Source organism: Agelaius phoeniceus, chromosome 7 (assembly GCF_051311805.1).
Source record: "Agelaius phoeniceus isolate bAgePho1 chromosome 7, bAgePho1.hap1, whole genome shotgun sequence".
NCBI lineage: Eukaryota > Metazoa > Chordata > Aves > Passeriformes > Icteridae > Agelaius > Agelaius phoeniceus.
Genome location: NC_135271.1, coordinates 33,241,734 through 33,267,408, shown reverse-complemented (window position 1 = coordinate 33,267,408; position 25,675 = coordinate 33,241,734). Strand labels below are relative to the sequence as shown.

Below are 25,675 nucleotides of genomic sequence, written 5' to 3'. Positions count from 1 at the left end.
GGAGCTTTTCAGAGTTCGGGGAATATTCTGTAAAAGATGTGAAACAATTATAACAGAATCCTGAATATAGGTATGCTAATACACATTTTGTGAAACTGCAATATGAACAGATCCCCAAAAAAGGGAACAAAAATATGCCTACCTTTAAAAACTGCTGATTAAACAATGGATGTTTCTTGATACTAACCATGCTTCCCAACAAGCACACACCACACCTTCATATGCAACTCAATGACTATTTTGAATAAGTGCATTTTCTGTCTCTACTTAACCTGTAATTTAAAGCGCTTAGATGCAGGAAAAATTTAGCACAGATATTACAATCCATAACATGCTTTCTTCAAAAATATTTTTCAGTCATGGTACATTTTTCACAAATTTTATCTGCATTTTTAAGAAATATTCAACCTGAGCTAAATGAGGCAAAATATAGGTTACTAGCAGAACCTAGAAATAAAATTAAAGATGAAGAAAAACTAGGAATTGTACACTAAGGATATTATCCAATTTATTTATGTAGAAGCTTGAAGCCAATGAACAACAAATATCATAAGATTTGGTTACTTAAGCAAGTCTGCAAAATGGAATGCACATTGACAGGAATCATTCTTCTTTTCTTGATTCAGATATAGATAATTGAGTATGCTCACCCTCAATTCATGCTGTTTAATTTTGACTCTTTAGAAACAAAAGCAAACAAAATAATGAAAACATTAAACACTCCCAACTGAAAATTGTTACACAAGCATCAGCAGTAGAAAAGAATTGTAAATAAAAATGTACTGACCGCAAAGGAAGGAAGGAATAAACAATCATTCTGGCAATGCAACTTCTGTAAATCCACTAAAATCCTACCCAAAGAAAATACTCAAGCCTATGCAGGTATTGATATATCAAAAACATGTCATGAATGACAGTATAACACTAAAAATAAAATAAAGAAAGTAAAAGAAAAACCTGTATGTGGCTTAATAGTCACCTTCTCAAGAAAACTGAGAGTTCTAGGAAAAATAGCAAAAGTTTTCTGTCTTTCCAGCCTCATAAATTTTTACTGTCCAAACTTAAGCAAGCTTGGGGTACATAATTTTTATTTTTCACAAAAGGTATCTTGTTCATAAGTATGGCATGAAGGTAGGATGAGACAATGGTAAAATTGTTGAGTAGGTTGGAATCTGCACAACTTATTACCACTATAAAGATACTATTAACTGAAAAAATATTACATAAACCATTTGTCTTGAATATGTAAAGATAGTAGCAAGCATAAATGCTAGTGGAAAAACAAGAAGAAAAGACATCAAGAGCTCATGCCATAAAAGGAATGTCCTTAAAGATCTTTTCGTCTCTTGGGAATTTAAACATAGTAAAAATTTGGAAGATGCATTTTCTTCAGCAAGGAGCTCAGTTACCATAACTGATACACATTACCAGCTTTAGAATTCTAATTGTGCTTAATACAGTTTCATGTTGCATCAAAGTACAAAATCAATACCATTTGTCCAGCAAACAGGAAAAATGGAATCTATAAACTGCTCTTATTGAGTAATTAAACACCTATTATTGTCATGAGTGGTGAAACAATGAATTTGATAAGACAAATTTTTGCGACAAAACACTGCAGTGATTAATACCTCCCTACGTATTAAATAAAAATGACTGCCTTTTGTGCAGTACTGCTGGCAGAAGAACAGGAATGAGAGAAGTAGTTGCCAGTGCCACAATAACAGGCTAACCTTGAACTGAACTCCTTTCCTCAAGAAATTAAATGCTGTAGCAGGACTTTAAATCCCTCCACTTAGAGCTCATTTGTGTTTCACGTAACCTGCAGTTCCTGAAGAGAACTCATTATCTTCAAAAGGAGAATCCTTTTATAATTTCTTTACAAATGTGTATATTGTTTCTGCAAAAAGTATTTCATATCAGAAAAGGGATAAGAGTATTAGCAGTGTAAGCGAGGCAAAAAGGCTCGTATCATTAAGACACCATTTCTGCTTCCTGGGAATTCAAACGCCAACTACAGTGGTAGGGGAAAACGAATGAGAATGAGGTTAAAGAAAATGCACCTTTACAGCAAAATTTTAATCTGTTAGATTGATGCTAAACTGCCTTGGTCTTTCTGCTGCTATATGCTGTATTTCTATGTATAGACCTCCCTCCCCCAATGCCCCTCCTGTAGCTTTGGCTTCCTATTTTTCTTTTCACTTAGAATGATGCACTAGGAACAACTATAGAGTACAAAAGATGAATCTATGGATGTGACACTTGTAAAGGGTAACCCTATTTCACAAGTGAGATGGGACAAAAAAGAAAGAAAAAAGGCCACAGAAGCAATAACTGCTCACTGAATTACCATTAAATTGTAAGATTTACAATCCAATGTACAGTAAGTGCATATCTAATGGAGTTTGTCCTCTAAAAGAATATAAAGTAGATCTTTGCAGCATATGATGTATGCAGGTTATTTTTTTTTTTAAACGGGACACACAAAAAACAGATGTGCACGTAAATTCCAGAATTTTTATACATATTAGAACTGAGCCAAAGCCAACATTAAATATGATAAATGCAACATGATTAGTAGGATCTGGCTTTGTACTTTCAAAACATGCTCACATTCTACAAAGAGAGATAAAAGATGACTCTAACACAGCCAGTCAATACTGCTTTCACAGATATCATTGGGTAAAAGCAGATCACATATTATAAATTCAGTTTATTGCTCTGATCTACTGGAATTCAATTAAATGACTTTTTGTAGAGGGTGACAAAGCAGCTGCTGACCATTTCCAACATCTTCTAAACAAAATATCTGGACAGAAGTTTCAGGTCATTATTTATTACAGCCTTAAAATACCAACAATATTTACTTTCATATAATGAATGTAGTATGAATAAGGCTCATTCACACCAATATTACTTGTAACATGTTTGTCAGTAATTTCACTGCTCCTATTCATATAAGCATGACTGTTGAGTGATTTAAGTTTAGAAATAAGCAAGGCATGTCAAACAATTATTTAAATAGAAGCAAACTTTTACATGAAATACCAGGCATATTGCTATTATACAATATTTCAAGGTATCAACAATCAACAGTCACATATTTTACATGATGACTCTGGAAAATTCCAGCCTGTAATAAAACCCAAAACTATCAAAGAGACAAAGGAACTTTTGGCTGGGTAAGCCATTCAAATAGCAACAAGGCATGTAATGTTCTGCTCTCTTAATTTAAGTTTTATTTTTCTTAGCTAGAAACTTCAATTTTCCACAAATGGCATTAAAACTTTCGTTCTCCCACCAAAAAGGAAGTTTGCCTACCACACAAATTTTACCATTATCTGGCTTTTATTTCAGAGGATTAAAAAGCAGCGCAGAAGATCAGCAACGATAGCCTTGTTCTCTTCAACCTTAGTGAATCAAGTTCACTAGAGGTGAAGCAGTGGAATTATCAGTACAAGTGGCTGTGTCATCAAAGCTTTCTGAGAGGTAGTGTATGGAAATACCTAAACAAACAGAAGCATAAAAGCTGTCTGTATATGAAAGGGCTCTCCCAAGGTTTTTCATTAGAACAATTCCAATTGCAGTTTCACGATGCAGCATTATATTATGTGAGAAATATAAAATCTTGACATTTTTCTAAATGTGAATGGGTTAAAGAACCTCTCCACGCTACAGTGAGCCTGAGAATTTCCAGCAGCTGATGAAGACCAGTTGACCACCTGATACTTTTTCAGCAGGGTGATAAAATTAAAGGATTGCTTTGATTTGCTTGAAGGATTACTTTCTATAGTTAATTGTTTAAAGTGCACAGTCTTACGAAAGGGAAAAATATCAAGAAGGTTAATGTAGAGTGAGCTAATTGCAAGCTGATTACATTGTGCAAAGGAAGAGATATTACCTGTGTTACATACCATCACAAGGACAAGCCTATTCTACCCTGCTGCTGCAGCAAACAAGCTGATTTGCTAACAAAGTGGTCAGCTCAGGCACTTGCACAGCATCTCGGTAGGTCCACAGGCGACTGCTTCACATGCAGAGAATCTCAAGCTCCATTTTCCAATCTGATTACACGGCTCCTTATTCCAGCAGCCTTAAACCTTCATGGCAGTTTACCAACATTTTCATCACTTTTTCTTTTACAAATCAAAAGAACTGATAAGCTCTCAGGTACCCGGGATTTCATAGTCGATGGCTGGCAGGCAGCCAGCTTCCCTCACAGCACAACTGTTCCGTGCCACAATGCAAAAAGCACGCTGAATTTAACAGATAGCACAAAACTATTAGAATTTTGCAGTACGTACAAGCAGGCAGCATGTTTCTGTCTCTGCAGATGTTAACAGTTCTGTTCAGTCACATTTATAACATGCCTAGCCCCCAAAGAGATGTGTTTAAAAAGGGGAAAAAAAAAAAAAAGAAAAACCAGAACAAATGAAGACATAGCACTGTCACTAAGTCAATCGCACTACAAAGTGTGCACCTAAGTTACTTCATTGCAGTGCTTCCAAATTATCACGAATCAGAGACAATGCTAAAATCATTTGAAAAAATTAAGAAATAGGAAAAAAAAATCTTTACATCAAATTAAACTGTTTAACATAAACTGAAACATTATTTTAACAGTAAAACAAATGCAAAAAGAAGAGACACTATTGTGTATTTTTGGCACATGAAACACTTACACAAAGCATTAAAATAGCCACAAGGCATACCTGGGTTTACTTATTCTGTGGCTCAAAAACATCACTTGAATGATGAAGGAACTAAAATGTGATTCCTACTGGTGAATGCAAAACATCTTTATAAAATGCTTATTCTGAGGTATAACATGCCATGTCTAAAAATCTGAGGTACACAGGAAGAAATATGAACATATACATGTAAATTTTTATATATAAAGAAAATAACAGAATGCAGTGACAATTATAGGAAAATATTATCTTACAAATTTTAAGGATTCCAACAAAGAGAAATTCAATAAAAAAGCAATGGAGATGAAAATGTCCTTATTTTTGGTTGAATAAAAAAAACCCATTAATATAAAACCATCAAGTTTTTACTTATTGCTACTGAGGCTTGCTCGCCCATTCAAAAAAATTGTCTATCCATGTATTATTTGCATTTATGTCCAAAACAGCCTATATGGAATTAATGTAACACAAAGTTAACAGTGTAGAAAACAATTCTCCCATGTCCCCCCAAAAAAACCTTTTTTTTTTAATCGGGTGGATCAAACTGAAATCTGAAGAAAAACAACCCATTAAGTATTCCTAAAAGAAGAAACACAATTCTGCGTATCATCACTTTTATCATAAGGGAATGGGGGCGGAAATGTGGAGAGTAAGACAGTAAGTTATGGAAGGAGGGGGTGAAAAAAAAGTACAACTAAGCTGGTGCAATGGCTCAGTACTCCAGATCACCAGTGCATTGACCCTCTGTATCTCTGAGTCATTAGCTGGAATCCCAGCTCTGCCTTCAGGAGTAGGGATTTGAACTCGCACACCGATGCGGCGCGATTCGGGATCTCGAGCGCGCCAGACAGAGGGGTCATTCTCCTTGGTGCGGAGGAGGCCGGCGGCCCCCAGGGAGGGCAGGGCTGCATGAGTGACTGTCGCCCGGCACAGGCAGTGGACATGCTGCTGACTCAGGCAGGGACACTGACAGGCACCGCTGCCTCTCCCCATCACTCCTGGACGCAATGGTTTTAGGCCACTGGTGCTGACAGGTGCATGCAAAATTCAGGGGCAAATTATCCACATCTCCTTGCTCGCTCTGTGCACGCACACACGTGTATTTGTATGTGTGCATCTCTGTGTGCAGCTATACTAATGTTTACATGTATTTCTGGAGACATACTGAAACAGGCTAAACTGGCTGCTCTGCAGCCATACGTAGTGCTCAGCACTGACAAAATATTCCTACACCAATTCTTCTCCTTAATATAGCTACAATGGACATATTTACGTGCACACAGAAGCTACATGTGTATCCTACACATACCCCAATCCCATACATGTAACACGGAGTGCAATTAGCATTACCTTTAAAATAATAGTTTCTAATTTACATAAAAATTTCCTCTGATAAAATACAAACCACATTTTAACCAGCTTCTAATATCAACACATTATTCCCATGAATGATTCCTAGTAAACTGTTTATTACAACTGTAAGGTTTGGGAGGGTTTGCTGCTTGCAAATGCAGGTTGTAGGGTTGCCTTTTTTTCTACCACCCCCCTCCTTTTTTTCCCCTCTGATTTATTGGATGGTGAGCAAACCCACTTAAACTATAGTAGTCCATATGAATCACTAATTTTCATGTTTCTAATTAAAATGTAAACAGTGTAATGAAGACATCAAGTTTTTAGGCAAATGTCTCTTCCAGTGCCACTTGGGGTATGGTAATTACTGAAGCAGATCTATGGATGCTCCCGAATCCTCTACAAGTCCAGATTAAAAGCATTACTGCTAAACCTTGCTTTTTACACCAGGGAATTGTGTTCCCTAACCTATTCCCAGTTTGCTTACAGATGCATATCTGTACAAGCCTTTATAACTAGTCATTAAATAAATAAATAAATAATAGAAATTTATCACATAAATGTAACAGTTTGTGGGAGAAAAACTGTGATTTCATTTAAAATAAAATTTGATTTCACTTCTCAGACTACACATAACTAGCATAGTAAAAGCTCTGCTGAAAACTTATCATCTTAGCGCTTCCTCCAGAAAAAGAAAAATAAATTAGGCATTACTAAAAGAATTTTTTGAAAAGCAAAATTATATTTCTAGCTTGTATTAAAATTCCTATTGTCCCAAAATGCTTGTTTCACAGTCAATTAATTTAAGAACATATTATTCAGGAAAACATTAATAAAAAAGAAATCTATTCACTGAGAAAAAATGTAAATGACCACTGCAAATACAAAATGCTTGATGTGCAACTGAAAATCTTTTGTCATATTTATTCCAGCCTTTATGTCTATATCTGAAATTTGTCAGATTTTATCCTAAAGCAAATGACCTCTCCTACATTTACCGAAGGAATACAAGTCCTCTCCTGCTTACAATTGTTAATTGAGCCTGTATGCTACAGCTTCTCTTTCCTTTCCAAATAAGCCAGGATACTTGTTTTACATATTTACTGCCAAGCACTTGAACAGTCTTCTATTTTATTATAATACTGGTTTTCCCCCTCACCCCCCACAAGCCCTTCTGGAAGATTTTTTTTTTTTTAATGTACAGCAAATAGTTAAAGCTGCAATCCAATAAAGCATCTAAAATGCCTAGTACAAGAAGAGGTTTTTTTTCCCCCCCCTTCATAGACTCAAGTCCATATTTTGAGTGGTATAGCCAATTTTCATATTATTTTTACATAAATGCTAGACAAGCATGTCTGCATTGCTAACCTGGATCATGAAGATGAGAGTGCACAGAATGTACGTGTGCATATGTGCATGTGCACGTGCATAAACATTTTAGTGGGTGGTCCACCATTTCAGTTCTATTTTACTAGTAAAGTACTGTATGCAAATATGTGAATACTTCCCAGTAGAATATATATAGGATTTCAGATTACATCAAATCTCTCAAATCATAAATGTGTTCGCAGAATAAAACAAAACAATGCTCTATTTAGGCATTTCCTTTAAATGTATTGTTCCAGCAAAACCAGATTTAATTAGAGAAACAGCATTTTAAAGGCTACTGCTTTATAACACAGTACTCTTGAAAATGATGGGGGGTTGCAAGTGAAAACACCGCTCTCATTTAGCTCTGTGGTTTAAAAAAAAAAAAAGGATTACCCTTATACATGCTAAACATTTTTTCTTTATTATGGATTGAGACAATGGGGAAATCTTATATCTTCACTACAGTTCCAAGGCCATACTAATCAGGTGTAATTTTTAATAAACACTGACTGTTTGGTGCTCATTCGAGGTATTTCATTAGGAGGTTATTCATTTAAAATAAATGTTTCAACCACATCAAGCTGTAACCTTTCTTGAAATGTAAATGAATGGTTTAAATGAGAAGATTAATAAAGAAGGGATGTTCCAATTCCAAGCATGGCATGCTATGTATTTTTAAATTTGTCTATGCCAGATGCTGTCAGTCAGAACAAAAAACTGTCCAAGCAGACAATCTGTGCGTCTGAATGTTGATCATGTTGGAAAGTAAAGGGGGAGGGGGGAGAGAGTGTGTCAAGGATTCATGGTCCTTCATCTTTGCAGTAGAGCAAACACGTCTCTCAGTATAACGACAGACAGCTGCTTCCACTTTCTAATGTGCCCTAACTTAGATCACTGAAAGAATTGTCAGCACTCAGAGAAACACACAAAGATAACACAGCCAGCTGCCATGAAGGGGGAAACAGCACAGCTCAGAAGAAATGGGATTTGTTCCATTTGCATGATGCTGGCTCCCTTGGGCCCCTTTCTTTCAAATCCAAAGCACAAAAGACAACACTTAACATATTTGCTTAAAGATGACAACCTCATGTTGATTTCATTTGGATGTAACAGTGTCAGGATTACAGATATAAGAATATATTATATCTGTAACGGAGACTGACAAATGTATCCATCAGTGAAACTGTCTGATTCATCTGCTTATACAGCCATTTTACCATCCCAAGGGTGCCATCTAAGTAGTAACTTTAGAAGACTGAAGGTCTAATTTTATTACACCACATTTCAACCTACTAAACAATATTATTTCTAAAATAGATCATTTTTATTGGAAGTCTCCCTGATGAAAAATCCAGTAGACACCAGAGAATTTATGAACTGTATGGGTCCTTTGAACTCAATATACTGCCCATTTTAAGCAACTTTCTTTACACACAATCAAAACCTAAACTCAAATAATTGAAATTGAATTAAAAACACAGATAATAATGGTGCCTGTTTTAATATTATATCATAGTCTATAGTTATTTGAATGTCTGCTGATTGGCAGTCCATCACGTTTTAGAGTGCTTCTTGTTACAGTTCTGTATCTATAAAAGTTTCTCCAATAGAAAACCTATGATTAATTATTTTTCTTCAATATACTTTGACCAGCTACACAACCTAATTTTTGGTTGAGGTTTTCATTGGGCACTCCAAAAGTCACATGGAAATGACTGAAAGCCAAACACATTCCTCGCAATATTGTGCTCAGCTGCAGAAACAGAAAACCAAACTGAAGGGTGCAGATCTGCAAGATCGCCTGTCAGCACAGTTTTATGCACCAGCCTCTTTTTTAATCAGATGAAACAATTAGGCCGTGGTCAGACTCCCTCTAGTTTCAAATGCATTACACTGAACTGTCTGATGGCACAAGTATCCCCCCACCATCCCAACACCACCAAATGACTCTGCATATAATGCTCCCTACATTAACTGCTTTGTCTAGAGGAACTCGAAACTGCTTGTTGCTATCTGCTGCCACCAAGAACTGCACTGTAATTCACTAGATTGAAGTTGTTTTGTAAAATGGAGTTAACTGCTGTACGTGGAATTTCAGCACAGCAGATGGTTACCAATCATTATTTTCAATTTGTTTAGTTTCAAGCATTGGGCTGTTTGGGAGGAGCAGTAAGCAGGACAGGAATGGAGAGAGCAGCAAGGTTAGATGCACCGGCTTGCAATGCAAGTCATGCTAGATGGCAGAGCATTAAAAGGAGGGGAAAAAAGTCTCTGCTCAGAACTGCAGTAAAGCTAAACAAAAAAAAAATTAAACAACAGGAATGTATAAAACCAGTTTTTATATACAATAATAGACCAAAAAAATGAAGGACACAACAATTGAAAAGGGGCCAATCTATCATTCTCTGTTCAAGAGTCACCTTACATTTTAAATATTGGAAATGGACTTGAAAGTTTCCAAAGGTAAATTGTCTCTATCCACAATTTGCCATCATTCAAATTTGAATCATGCTCTACTATAAGTTGTTCAGTTGTTGAAATTGGAATGGAAAAGGAACCATTTATGGACAAGTGCACATGAGCAGAAATTAAGCTGTAAATATCTGGGCTGGGCCATTATTGTAGTCAAGAAACATCTGGGGCTGAAGCTGAGGCTAGGCCCCACTCCTTTTGTGTTCATGTAATTGCTTGGATGATTTATAACTTAGTGTCTATTAAAATGATTTAAAGAGAGATTTGGAGCCTGAATTTTAAAATCAAGGTGGCTTTGCTCATGCTTTCATTTTTTCAGGAGTGAAAAAAAAAAATCCTTTGCTGTTCTTCCCCCCTGTCCTATGTTTAAGGGGTGCAATGTTGCACCACAAGGACAAAACTCACATTTCTCTAAATTCAGACAAAAGACATGACACATACACTTCCAGTAACCAAAGTCAGTGACCTGTCATTTAGCTTATGTTGGACTCACTTGGTGCTTTAATATTCCCCATGAAAATTGACTTTGAACTATTTTCCCAATAAAACTTTCTTTTTTTGTTTTAAATCCCATAAACTGTATCAATACATTCACATCGTATTCCTTTGTTCCTGCTATTTTGAACCATCCAAGACTCGATTAGCTCTGCCTGCCACCACAATGCCACAGGTGATGTGGGCAGAGCCTCTCCATCAGGCATCCCAGTGGTACCCAGGCACTGTGTCCCTCATGGGAACATTTGTGGCTCTAGGACTTGCTTGCTTCTCCCCACTAACTTCAATACTGCCTGATTTTGTTTTGGCTTTTAGAACAAGCTGTAAAAGCCACGGATTTGACAGGGTGGAAGAGAAAGGCTGAGGATATTTGGGTTTGGAGAACAAAAGTAAGAGATATACTTGGATGATACCAGTCCTCTACTAGCAGTTACCAAAAAAAGAATGCTCTCTCTCAGGCAGAACAGCAGGGCCAGTGTCTGACTGTAAACAGCTATGTCATCAAAAAATTTGGGTATTTAAGACTGAACAGATACCCTAACTCTATTTCCAGCCTATTTCCATGACAGTGGAAGCTTATCCTAAGAGTATACCTAACCCTGCAGAGATCAGGTTTGTAAAGGAGTTGACCAGGACACCCTCCAAGTGTTACACCTCCTTTTTTCGTTGAGGTTTCAGTATGTTGGGCAGTTTTACTGCAGAGCTCCACCCACAGCGTGGAATGAAGAACCAAGTTTGCAAACCTGGGAGTGTGCCAAGGCTGAAGTGACACACTAGTCACTGTCTCAGCCCCCTGGGAAAAAGTGGATTAGATGAATCACAAAACAATGTCACAGTTATTTCTCCACTAAGTTAACTGTCTCTTGGTCACAGGTGATGAAGACATAAAAGTTTGACATAGCACTTCCACAGATTGTACTCTATCTTGGAAATTTTTCCCCTGCATCTCCCTAAACTGCCATTAGTCTCAGACTAACAAAAACTCCTTGACATTTTAAAGCAATGAAAAACTTTGGAAATGGGATTGCTTCAATATGGCAACTTACTACCTAAATTTTCCAAACTGATCACAGGAAGTTGTCAAACTTCCCCAATAAAATCTGGTCTAGTATCACCCATAAAGCAGATACTATACACTTCATAAACCAAACAACTCTTATTTTAATTATTTTTGAAGAAAAGGTTAGGAAATGGGAACTGAGCATAGCAAGGTGACCTACAAAATAAACATGACCACAACCTTCCTCCATTTTTATGTTGCACAGAAACGTAGAAACCCAACAACGATGTAAAGCTTTATTGCTCATCACTAAATACATAGCTCAAATGCTGCATTTATGTAATTTCTCAAGCAGAAATTGCCCATCTTATACCACTACTAAGAAAAGTTGTCTACGTGGTTAATGACACGCAGCAACAAATTTTTCTTCATTATGCATTTCTCCCTAAACATAAAGTCTTAGAACAAAACTAAACTACAGATTGGGCAATGTCTTTATTCCTGGCATCAAATCCAGGAATACTTGCTTTTCTTTTGTTCTACATGAGGACATCTAAAGAAAATTCAAAGCATACCATCAGATTAATTTGAATTATTGAAAACCTGATTGCTAATAGTGATATACTAAAGTAGAGAATCACAGTGAACTGGAGAACAAGTATGAGTCCACATAAAGATCAACATTAGTAACATTAATCTATAGGAGAATAAAAAGCTGTAATATGGCATCTCACAAAAGAAAAGGCTTGAGCAATTGAACCTATGCAACTGGAGTAGAATTAACAGGGTTTAATCCCATGTGGATTATTTATTATCCAGATTTTAGTACATAAGGAATTTCAGTACCTAATTGTGGAATTCTCAATTGCTCCGCACTGGCTTCTGTAGTCTTTACTACAGCAAAGAGCAATGTATACCTAAAGAAATGTTTGTACCAGGTGAAGAAATATCTGCAAGTCAGCAATATAATGGATTTGAGTCTACTTTAATAAAGATCACCATTGGGGGGGGGGGGGGGGGGGGGGAATAAAGAAAATACAGAAACATTTCCAAGATTAAAGAAGGAAAAAGAAAAGGAAATCACTTACTACAGCAAAACTCCAGGAAAATGAGGAATACAGAGATTTTTTTTTTTTTAATGCAACTCAAGTGGAATTCTCTTTGTAGGTACCGGCATTAAAACTTTGTGCAGATGATTGTGTGGGTGAGGGTCTGGCAGAGCAGATTACTGCTGTGCCCTCTAGAGGCTGGATGTCTGGCCAAGGAACGCTTCAGCAGCTCCTAAAATACAATGGAAGCGACCAGCACTAGATCTGTAAGTACAGCCTCTTGGTCTTACCCTGCCATTGTGAAACTCCTGTATTTGAAATGCAGTAAACAGAAAAATAGCGAGCTTATAAAACACAGAAAACTGCTATTCTGCATGGTTTTACTGACAACTCTACCATATTTTATGTGCTCTCATACACTGTAAGCATTAATACAGCAAACCAAACCTCTAAAGGATTTCTGTCAAGTATAAATACATGCATAAACAGAAGATATAATTGAAAAAGTCTTTGCTTAACGAGCTCATGGGTGCTTTGGCACAGTGCATAAAATGTAGATTTAAAATTTTGAGATGATACAGCAATTCCCATAGTTGAACTTTGGAATCAACATGAGAAAATAAAATCTATTCAACATCAATTCAGTAAGTTACTCTTACTATAACACAGAGACACACCCCACAAATAACAACAATGATTTTTTTTTCACCAGAGTACTCATGAAGTGTGGATATTTTTAAAGGCAAAAACATCTCAGGGTAAAACTAGGGTCAAATTTTGCATTGGCAGTAAGTAAAAAGCTCTAATATACCTAGTCAATCATACACTAGTTGAAACACAGTCCACAGAACACTTAATAGCACAGCCCAACAAACATATCACCAAGTGGAATTTGGTGGAAAAATGCAAATGGATAGATTTTTTTCATTAAATCATACATTATTTTTTATCCTTATTATGTTACTACTGAGCAAGTAAGTCTTATTACAACTAACTAGGAAACTTTCTTGCCTGAAATCCAGCTTTGAACTACCACACCATTTCACAAACCATACACTAGTAAATTATTTTACAACACAACAGCAATCCCTTCTGAAAATAGTAATCCTATAAGAAACATGCACATACAAGGTTTCATTTCCTTCAGTGCCTTCTTACCACATAATGAACATATAAATAGCTATACAGTCAGTTTTTTGTTTAAAAATTTAGAAAATATCCCAATTTGATACCGGGGTTTTTTTCTGTTTGATATAGTAAAAAAGAAACACCAGAAGAAAAACATTTATTTTCTCCTCTAAAAGCATAGTTAAATGATAAATTAATACCTTTCATGAAATCTTCATTATTCTAACTACACAATACCTATTTATACTTAATTTTCTTGTAGAAATTACATTATACAATGTGGCATATAATCAGTTCTGAGTGGGGGTAGGAGAGAACCAGTCGTTAACTACAACTAAAATGACCAGTTTTCCAGTGCAGTTGTCTTCTAATTAAATTAAGTGTGAGGCATGGTCATTGAGATGTGCTATAATGACTTGCTTCAAAGTTTTTTCCCCTTTCACTTTTTTCCCCCCTTTGCTTATTAGAATACCTTACACCTTTCAAAACTAGAACAGCATAGTGGGGTGGGGGGGAAGAGAAAAAATGCTTTTGGCAGATGCCATGCCAAGACACGTATTACTCACCATCCTTCCACCCACAGTCAGGAACACAGCTCATCTATTTCTCAGCTCCTTCCACTAACTCAAACACTCAGTATTACACCTCAATTGCTATTTCACAAAGACAAGCCTCTTAATGACAAAGTAGGCTGCCATTTTATTAGCAGCAAAATAAAAACAGCTGTAGTGCTCAAAGCTGCATCAAGCTACAGTGATGCCTGCATTTACTCTCAGCTGTTAGGGATTACACCCAAAACCAGTTCTGTTCCAGAATAGCTTCCAGCTGAGCATCTGACAATGCCAGAGTACCCAGGAGATGAAATCCAGAGAGCCTGGCACCCCAGGAGCATGTTAAGGGGGCACAAGTTTCTCCTCACTTTATGGTTAATATTTTCTATAAGATTTGACTTTTTTCCCCTTTTCTGAGAAGAAATAACTTGTTGTATCAGGGGTGCTTATCTTTACAATAAACTACTACAGGTCACCTGGTAGAGGACACAACAGATATTAAAGTGATTATAGCCTTGCTCTTAGTCAGAAGATAGAATTACCTGTGTGTTGGTAGTGATGTCAGTAAAACCATGCAGAAAGGCAGTTTTCTCTGTTTTAGAAGCTCACTATTCTTCTGTTTACTGCATTTCAAATACAAAAGATTTTCATAGTGGCAGGGTAAGACCAAGAGGCTGGGAATGAAGAGGGGGTGCTGGGGGATGTGGGTAGGCAGAGAGAAGAAGGCATAGAATGGCTTTGAAAAGCCAGGAAGGAGAGATTCTATTTCTCTGCGATGAGTTTGTATCAGCCAGGCTTAAATAATGGTATTGCAAATTAAGGCCCAGGGGAATTTGGAGCATACAAGTAAGCTTTTGTTCTCCAAACCCCAAAAGGTATGTGGGAGATTTGGGGGTTTGTTTCCATTTAAATGGCATATGTATTTCTAAAGAATAAGTTAAACTTTTTTGCTCTTTTTATTGTACAGCCTTGCTGATTCAGTACCTGTTAGGAAAGATAGTATTCCCAACCAATGCAGCAAGAACTCTTTCAAGTAACAATTATCTGTTACTGTACTTATCACTTTCATTTACTTGCCTTCAGAACTTCTGAACAAGGAAGAAAGCAACAAATCTAATGTAATAAACCTCACAGGGAGTGGGGGAGGAGGATGGGAGGTGGGGGAAGCAACAGATCGAAAGAAGAGTGTGGGTAAAAGTCATTTGAAGGAATGCAAGCTTTCCAGTGTAAACACAGAAGCTAATTAGTATGTTGTGATTTTAAAACATATTCTGTTATCAGAAAGCAAAATAGAAATCCGTACTAAAAAAAAACAAAAAACCATCTTCTGAAGTCTTTAAAGCAGGTGGACAAAAACGTAGGCACACACAGTCAATAAACCTCCACTGCCCCCACCCCATACACATGATACATGAACAGATACAAAATTGGGTTAGTTTTCTGTAAATAGGCTTAGCTCCTGTAAATATACCTCAGGATTTTAGGTGTACTTTTTCATACTGTAAGGTTTCTATATGAAACCAGTTTAATCTAAGTGCTTCTGATTATTATTAGAAACTCATTATTTGAGGACATCTATCTTTACAGTAACTATGCACCATTAAGGAGCACAATGCCCATAATTGTTTAAAAAAGCCATGAGAGGGAGGGGGAAGGGAGAAGGATCAGGAGGAGGGAGAAGATAACTAAGGAAGATTTTGCAATTAGAACAGCATCATCTATTCTGCATTTTGTTTCTTGGAATATCTACAGAGTAACAAACAGTATAAAGTTTCCTCTGAGCAAAATCATAAATGAATCATTCCTTATACCTTTATTAATGTATGTATTTTTGTCCTGATGAATTTAAAATGTTTTTACAACCACCAAGAATAATTAAAAACTCTGTTTCTTCTATCATATCATACAGCATTAATACCTCAAGAGGGAGACTGGAACATTTAAGAAGTACAAATAAAGCTAATGCCTACCATTTTCTGGGGAAATTCCTTATAACACCTAGCTTCTGAAATTTGCTGCACACCTGCATACCCAAAGTCAATAGAAATTGCAGGGACTCAGTGCCAAGCACCCAAAAATGGAAAGTTGAATTACACTTTTTGAGATGCAATACTATTTGTGATGTTATCTCAGCCACTCAGACCCTTCAAGCTCAAACTGCAGCTGTTGTAATGCTCTGAAACAGAGAGGAACAGTCACTTTAGCCAAAAAGGACTTGCCTGTCATGAATGAAAGTAGTGAATTCTACAATTTCTAAGCAGATGACACCCTGGGGAAGTGGGAGTGGGGTGGTGTTTGCTAATTACACAATAACAAAACATCTTTCCTTGATTAATGCTGAAAATTATTACTCCAAATAAATACTAGTGTCAATTTGTTATTCTGTACCGTATGGATAATACTATAACTGAATTATAACTGAACATTTCTAACTAGTGAAAACTTTAAAAATGTCATGCATTAAGGCACTGTTTATTCAGTCTCTATAAGCACACTATGAGATATTTTACCTACAGCTCACAGTGAGATATATTTTACCTACATCTAACTTTAAAAAACAAAGGCTTCTGATATTTATTGAACCACGTGTTTCAACAAATATGTTCTCTGCATATTAAGGTGTGCCTTTGATATGACTGCCACACTGACAAATGCTAGGGGCTGAATAATGACAAGTGCCTCATATCCCTCCTTACGTTGGGTTTACTGGCATTAATCTGAATAACATTGCTTGATACAATGACCATGGTTACCCATCACAGTTCATGTTACCACTAAAGTTTTTTAAAGTGAAAGTGGAAAAATAAATCAGTTTTGTAGTATAAAGAATGCCTACACAGGACAGAAGTATGAAATACAATGAATGAAAGCCAAAGAACAAAATGAAAATCAATTATTAAAAAAGGTTAATTGCAGCATGAACAGTTTCCAAAATATACCTATTACTGCTTTTATTGAAGGCAAAGAGCAAGAAATAAAAATTATTAGAAATTCTATGAACACATGAAAAATTATTATCTTTAAAATTAAATATCTGCTTATTTATTGTATGCTCAATACAGTACCACTATAGTTATGAAGTTAATCTAAAGCCTTATGATATAAAGACCTAACATCAGTAAACACAAAACCTCTTAATTTTCAAAATCAAATATTCATTTATTTGAAGAGTTAATAAATTTATAGTCTTCTTCCATATTAAAAATAACAGAATGTTTATGGTTTAAATTGATGATGTTTAAACCCAACAGTTCTCTGACTGAATGGAGACAGTTTGCAAATTATCACAGGTGACTTTAAGTCTATATTTTTAAAAAAAACAGACTATTTTAATTTCTCTACTTTCATAATGCAGATAACCTATCTATTATGCTTAAAGATCTTCAGCAAACTCCACATGCATATTGAAACAATTTCATTGAATGCAAAAAAAAATTTATAAAAAAAATGTTGTCCAAACTGAGTTTTCATATAGCCACATTGCACTGTTATTTTAGAGCTGCAAGAGGAAACAGAATTGTATCCACATACTAAGAGTGTATTTCTACAATACTGTATCTAGTCATGTGGTCCACAAATGCCAACAACAAGGGACTGAAAATAGGATCAATTCTTTTCTTTCTCAGAAACAATCTTGTAAGCATCTGAGTTCCCAAAGACATAAAAGAATAGTTACTTTTCTGAGATCTTTTGATATTGCTCTTCATGGTGGAGCTATCCACAAGTGATGGGAAAGATCTCTTTTGAAAATAAATGGTGCTCCTTCAAATGTGTTCAGAAACATCTTTGCTGTTCCTTTCTCTGTTTCTCAAGTTTAACTTGAAAAGGATGCTTGATTTTTTAAAATTTGGTTTAGGTATCACAATGGGATACCTAATATCAGTCGGTGCTTGCAAACCTTATTCTTCCAGCATAGAACCTAGCTGTTTCTTTCTCTGTGTCAACACAGGAGGCTGAAGTAATCAGACAGGTCTAAAGAACACAGAGGATGTTAACCTGCACTTTCTCAGAATCTGTGATGAGTAGGCTCATACTTTCAACATGACCACACTGAGCCATAAGGCATATAAATAGCTACTTTCACCTAAAAGCACAGCTATCACAGCAGTTCGTACAGTAGGGCTATCAGTTCATAATATTTTAAATGTCAATATCGATACTATAGTCATGGATTGATAATTTCTGCATATCATTTTATCATTCCCATCCACCCTCTGCTGTCATTCAGCAATATAAAGTAATTTTTGGCTCTTCCCCTCACTAGCAGACAAGCACACAGAATCAGTTGTACTGTCTAGGAATATCTTTGCAACACTACAGGTTTAAGTTTTATTAAGTGATAATTCAAGCTCACTATATAAATGCTTTTTAATTAATGACTTGCTTGTATGCTAGAATGGAGGAGAAAAGAAGGAAAAAAACATCTCAAATGAAAATACAGATGTTATTGCTAACATATTAAAAGGCAAACAGCTGTTATTCTAAATCAGGCAAAAAAACCCCAAAACATCTTAAATGAAAACATGAAGATACATTCCTGCCACAAACCCCTGTGACCCACCAGGTTCAGTCCTTTCTCCCATCTCCTCTCAATATTCATTTACAAATTCCCTTCAGATTAGTAAGAGTTACACAAACATGCCTTCATGTGTCCCTTAAGCATTTTATCACACTGAAGAAGAGAAACAAAAAGTTCAATTGTGACCTGTATCAGAAAATCATTCATTCAGATCCTGCTTAATTAGATGTGAGAGCGCTATCTTAGTTCATGAAGTTTCACCACAGTATGGTCTTACTGCTAAAGTATTAATGCATGTAAAATACATATTACTCAAACAAAGTTATCATCACCAATCTATAACCAGCGTGACACATGCATACATTCTAAACTATCACACAAAATAAACTGGCATACATCTTCATACATTGAGCAATTCATCTACAGAAGGTGAGCCACATGCTTCAACAAAGAGTACAGATTAAAAGTAGAATAGAAAAGGGTTAAAAATGGACTACAGAAAGTCCGGGTAATACATGATTTCAAGGAACCTGGAACAAAAACGTACTCACATCACCAAAATTTGTAATCATATCAAAATGATCTCAGCATTTTGTCCACATACCTTTCAGCGTATTTGAAATTTAACTAACAATATGCGAGCAGTAGCTATACTATAAAAGAACTGAGAAAAGAGTTTCTCAGTTGCAGTTAAATAATGACTGGCAATTGCTATTTCACTATTTCATGGCATATCAGACTACACACTTAATAGACTATTATAGAAAAAAAAATTTAAAAATTAGCCAGTGGCATGAGAGTCATCTGTAGCTGCATTATTTTTAATTACAGCCAAGATACATGAAACTTTTTCCCCTCTGCAGAAAGATGGTTTAAAGAACAAAGTCTTAGTCCATTATTCAAATAACGTATGGCTGTTCTTTCTATTGTACAAATACAATAGCTTTTGTAGTAAGGAGTGTTGCTTATATGATTAAAGAGATAGTTGAGTGTTATGATATGTTTGACAGGTACCGTTCCACACACTATCGGAACAGACACACAATACTGTTATTAACATTCTGTGTGTGCCGATACCTCATAGCAACAGAGCTCGGCAAAACGAAAGCAGAGACTCCACATTTTCATCACTGCAGACATCTCCGCATGCCCTCAATCAGTGGTGCTTTCTGCAGATTACACATTTTTGTATTCATCCCATTCTCAAACTGACCTGTCAAAGCCCGATCTCTCCCCAGTTTCTCAAGATTTTGGTAACCAAGACTGACCAGCTATCTTTCTTTCCATTTTCATTTACTTGTCACATAGCGGGGCCAACCCCAACAGGTATTTAGAAGCAACAGTAGTGAAGTCCACTTGTGCTTAGTAGATTGCTGCAAATACAAATTATCTTCCAAGAAACATAATATATATATATATGCATTCTATTTAACATGCCAGTTGAGGGGGTGGCAGGTAAAAATATTAAAGGTCTGAAAGACTTAGGTTTCCTTTGACCTCCATTACACCTCCAGTGTAGAATTCCCTGCTCCTTGAAGGGAAAGACTGTATTTGTTGAACCTACAGTAACATCTGGCAAGTGGTTGTCTCTGTTTCTCTCTATTAGCTACCATCCTTTAAAGGAATGCTCTTTCATCAGTTTCATTAAGGGAGATCTATATGCTGTTTTGATTGAGAGATTTCTGTTTTGTCTTTTTTTTTTCTTTTGTTTATTTAAGAAAAAATAAAAAACTGAACGATCTTAAGGAATTTTCTTTATACTCTCATTTCTCACACACTCTATAAAAATATCATTGACATAGGGTGAAAAGGTCACATACCTCACTGAAATGGAGCCAAGTACTCCCGGTAAGGTTTTTCACCTGGAAAATATTCCAGTAACTAATTCTATGTATTGGATTTTTTTAATTATTATTTTAGCAACAACAAAAAAAAATAACCAAAAAAAAAAACCCACTCTGGGCCTTTTCCCAGCTGAGAGTTCCCTGAAGTCATCTTTCCCATAAGGAAGATAAGTTTTCACTTAGAGGATAGCATCTCTAGCAGCAAGATTTTAATACTCTGCAACAATATCAGGGATACGCAATCCTGAATTTACGGCTCTTCAAATTGCTTTTATAGCTATACTATTCATTTCGGATCAGATGCTTATCTAAAATTCCATACATCCATAATATCTAATTTAAAACAGCTTCCAATGAGTCAAAGAACAGTACTGGGAAAAAAAAAATAAAAAGACAAGCCACCACAACCAAAACAAACAAACAAAAAAGCCACTGTGGTCCAGATTCTGGGAACTGTAAATTATTTTATCTTTTTAAAGCTAAATATGTTTTACACCAGTTAAGGATTGGGACCAATAGGCACAATTCCACTTCAAACTTCATTTTTTTTCACCTCCATAGTACTGCTTCTCATCTGCTCTAACACATGAGAATTTCTAATTAGCTTATTCCAAATTATTTTTACAGTTATTTTTATGTCTTATCAATAACTGAGGAGGAAAAAAAGTGCTGATTTATCAATTAATCAAGCTTTATGGACATACGATATTCCTCAATACTTTAGAAATGTCTGCAGAACAATTTCCTCCAATCATAAGATCAATGGATCAATGTAAAACCCCAGTAATTAAATTTATCAACTCGGTATCAATACATCCAGCACTTTATGAAAGTATTGTGAGAAGTTTTTTCTGTTAACGGATATATTGATTGAGGGCAAAGAGCCAAATATTTCTATTACTAGATCTGGGGATGCAAGATCAAAACTCAGTCTGTCATAAACAACATACAAGTGTTTCATATAGACAGATCTCATGCTGATTTTGTATCATTAAGCCCACTCCTAATAAGCAGATAAGCCTATTAATTGATGATTAGGACTACAGAAAGATCAGTCATCATATTCAATGCTTCATGTATGCATTCATTGAATAAACTTATTGACAGGAACCATACAGAATAATTCTCCTCTAGGAATTGTATTTTAAAAAGAAACTGAGCAACAAAAAAACAGCAGATTCCAAACCCTGTTCATGCAGCATAAAATAGCCTTATTAAATTTTGAAACTAAAGCTTTGTATTTGAAAGTGATTCTCTCACCATTGTATAAAGCAGTTATTAATAGAGAGGTGAAAAATAAAGCCCAAAGATGACACATCTAATAGGAGCTGTAATAGAAATAAAACCAAGAAAAGAAAAACACCATCCAAGTATTTTGCAGATCAATTTTTAAAGGGTTAGTATACAAACTATTCTGGAATATATTTTTAGTTGCTATCCCTTACTACATACACATAAGCAAGTAGGGCACAAAAGTTCATCAAGTACCATTTTGCAATTATAAGAAATAAAAGTAGTAGGGCTTTTTATTTCAAGAAAATAAGCCACAAAAAGTGTTTGGCTATGCTTAACTATAAAAAGCTTAAAGAACAGCTAATGACATAAGACTAGTCATTTTTTCCCATGAACTGTATGATGCAAATATCAATAACAATACAATCTTAATATTTCTAAAATGCTGCTACAATAAGCAAACTGTACTTTCACAATGTTGCAATAAATAAAAACAATTCGAGCTAATGGTGAAGGTATCTTAATATGACAGGAGGAAATAACAACAAAACCTCCAAACCCACCAGATTCATGTAGGAGTCACGTCCTGTTACAAACATCAAACAACAATGAGCCTTTACTACCATGCTATGATTCCTTCATTTCAAACATGATTAATTAGCAACTATAACACTCACCAAAACTCCCACCACGCTGCTGTTTGCTGCCTATTTTCAAATGGGTATCTATCAAGTATTCACAAGCAGTGTTAGTCTCATTTACGACACTGAAGAAAAGAAGCCAAAGCATCCTGCTTTAAGGAAGATTTCACTCATACCCTAGCCAAAAAAATTAAAAGCACAGAAAAGAAAACAGAAACCCAACAACCAAACACCAAACCCTTGTTTCAAAGGGATTCCTTTATAATCCAAACACAAACTTTATGCAAAATGAAAAACTTTTTAGTGAAGTTGCTAAACAATTTAGATGGTTGAAAATAGAGAAAGATAAAACATCAGTTTTAGACTTGGTTTTGGTCTTTTTTTTTTACTTGAAATCTCAACTTTACATTCAATTTGAAATACACTGCTCCTGTTGAGAATGAAAGCATGGCTCATGTGCTAAAAGTGGATTAAAAAAGAAAATCAGAAGGGGAAGAGACACTTAGCAGTACTCTTAATATGTTTTAAGCTGTGCTAAAAAATACCTTCAAATGTACCTTACTTGCTATAAACATTACTTTGGCAGTAAAAGAAACTTGGCTTCACAGGGATGAGAGGTGGAAACTGAGATTACAAATAGAAGAAGACAAAACAAGACTGAGAGGAGAGGAAAAAAATTGCCTTCTCAAGCAGAACTCTATAAATACCATCAGAAAGACAACAAAAAAAGGTTCCATTTGGAAGCAACAGATGTATTCCTAAGCAAGAAAATATCCCCGACGAAATAATGCAGAGAGTCATACAGACAGGATCTTTAGAAGCCTGAAAAGAAATTGCCTGTGTGGCAAAGCTAAAGTTTCCATGTGAAAATAAAAACAAGGTAGAAGATCCTCTACCTCCTTAGTTTACCAGCTCTTATATCAGAGATACTTGATGATTTTGTCACGCCCAGAGCAGAGCAATTTTTAAGTGCAAATCAGTCCAAGTCTCTCCAGCTTTCTCAATTTTATAAATTTGGCATCGAAAACATCAAAGCAGCTTCCACTTCGGACCTAACTTTTAGAGGATCAATGTGACAAGTCACTGCTTGATAGATGTTTCTCTTGATAAACGACTTGTTCAAAAGAGACATTGTAGCTTTCATTTCCTGACCACAACACACTTTTAATTTGCAACAGCAGAGCTGCTCGAGTGTGACTAGTTCCCACTTCCCAGTCTTTCAGGACTGTGGCACTGTCAGGCCACATGCACGGGCAAAACAAAAACTCAGAAAGAGATGAATTTGCAGAAAGAATTTTAGCAAAACTTTTCCTCAAATAGGAACCTGATTATATTTGATTTCTCCTAACAGTGGGCTCCTAAACACCCCCTTCCAATCACCCTCAATCCTTAACATTTTAAGGGAAGCAAGGAAAGAGAGAACTCATATTGAAAATATATACTTAAGCACCATAGAAGATACATATAGCTGCCTAATAGTATCATGTTTATTATACATACATATATGACTGCTACTATAATTATTATTATTATCTGGGAATTGCATTTAACAGTCCAAACCGTCCACACCATCCAATTTCAGCTCTCAGCATACTGTCCGATTCCCGATTTAAAATTTATAAATGTAATATCCTCCTCATCACAAGCAGCAGTCCAATCTGCTCTGAATATATATTACAGCTTTAACATCACAGAGGGAAATCTCCCATCTGGCAATCACATTTGCTCCAACAGCTCTAGGAAAAAAAAAAAAAAAAAAAAAAAAAAAAAAAAAAAAAAGCTCCGCTCTCGCTTGCTTGCTCTTCTCCTTAAAACATTTCTCAGAGCAAATTATGTGCATCTAAAATAAACAGTTGCCTTATTGATCATTCCAAAGTCAACAAGTTCTAAATGCAAAATACAATCAGATCATTTCCATCATATATCACCTGGGATACGTTTAGCAATACAGTCACCTACAACACCAAAATAGGAGTGTACATTGTGCAACTGTCTCTCAATTTCTTTCTTGCATTCAGATATGTTATTACGAGAGATCATCAGCCACACACGGCAGACCTCCCCTTTATCCCAAACACACACACACACACGCACACTCACACTCTCTCTCTCTCTCCTAGGGTCTCTCTCCATCCTTATTCGTTACTATCACACACAATTAAAAGTGAACATACCCCCTTTTTGGTTGCACAAAACAGACTAATAGTCACTTTTGTTGTTACTTCCTTAGCCTCAACTGCATACCTAGAGGTGCATGTACCGCACCACAAGGAGGTCTATTGAAATTCCCCATGCTCCATTTTATCTGACTTTTTTGGAGGAAGGGGCAGCATGGGGGTCTGGAGAGTGACCATTAAAATAGAGCCAGTTTCAGCACCTGATTCTTTCATTCTTTTAAGCACTGAGAGCAGAGCAGTGTGAACCAGACACTTGTAAACTGAGCATAAAATACTCCTTATTAAATCGTATTAAGCATTCGGCCACAACAGTAATTTTGTTTGTTTACATGCAAAACATTCCCTCACCCCACATCAGTTAGAATCTCTAGCAGCTGATTACACTGAAAGTAAGAGAGGGAAAAGCAGCTGGAGTTTAAATAACTACTAAAAAAATATTCATTTGCAAAAGAAAAAGATGCATTTTAGGCATGTATGTACGAGCACATAGATGTGTAGGTGTATATATTCACTGCTACACGTTTTTGCCCTCTCCACTCGCCGAGTTTTACTAATTTACATACCATTGGAGTTCAGTGGTGTGTGTAGTGCACTGCTGGTAACATGCAACTTCAGGTTTTACCACTGAGATCAATACAATGGACAAAACTAATGCCATAATCGAAGCACAAACGATAAACAAATGATAGCAAGAGAAAAATGCTTATATATACACAAGAAAATATACTACTAAACATTAGGTATTTATTACAAAATATTTGCATGCAGAGTCCTCGGTGCGTTATCATGCTATTTAAATTTGTCTTTGCTATTTAGATGCAAAGGAAGTAGATCCCAAAACGGACATACCATAAACACTGGTGCTACTGATCATTTCTTGCTGGCAGCACAAAAAGCTGAATTGGATTTTTCACAAGCAGGAATTCCAAAGGTTGCTTTTCATTAAAGCCACTTTTCCTCTCAGCTATCAAATGTCACTGCCTTGAAACGTGGGCCCTTTCGTCAGGTATTCATTTAACCTACATGCATATAATTAAGTGGGAAAGCAACATCAACAAAAAGGGGATCTCAGATCACAAGAGAAGAAAGAAAGGGGGAAAAAAAGCACATGACCAGGAATGCAAGTCCATGTCAATTTCACTCACTCCCATTGA

General features: G+C 35.9%; 1 protein-coding gene across 6 annotated transcripts in view; it reads right to left on the bottom strand.

Annotated features, from left to right (window-relative positions):
* Window positions 1-25,675, bottom strand: part of FIGN (fidgetin, microtubule severing factor) — a 116,385-nt gene that overhangs the window by 78,008 nt on the left and 12,702 nt on the right. For 2 of the 6 annotated variants that reach the window (XM_077181492.1, XM_077181491.1), the window contains exon 2: window positions 25,371-25,540. The exons of 3 other annotated variants lie outside the window; for them this stretch is intronic. Coding sequence is in view for 1 of the 3 variants with exons in the window: in XM_077181491.1 (XP_077037606.1) it covers window positions 25,371-25,395 (25 nt within the window). In the remaining 2 variants the exon portion in view is untranslated. Of the gene's footprint in view, window positions 1-22,380; window positions 22,442-25,370; window positions 25,541-25,675 lie in introns of those variants that run through there. One more of the 6 variants, XM_077181496.1, reaches the window with a different exon arrangement.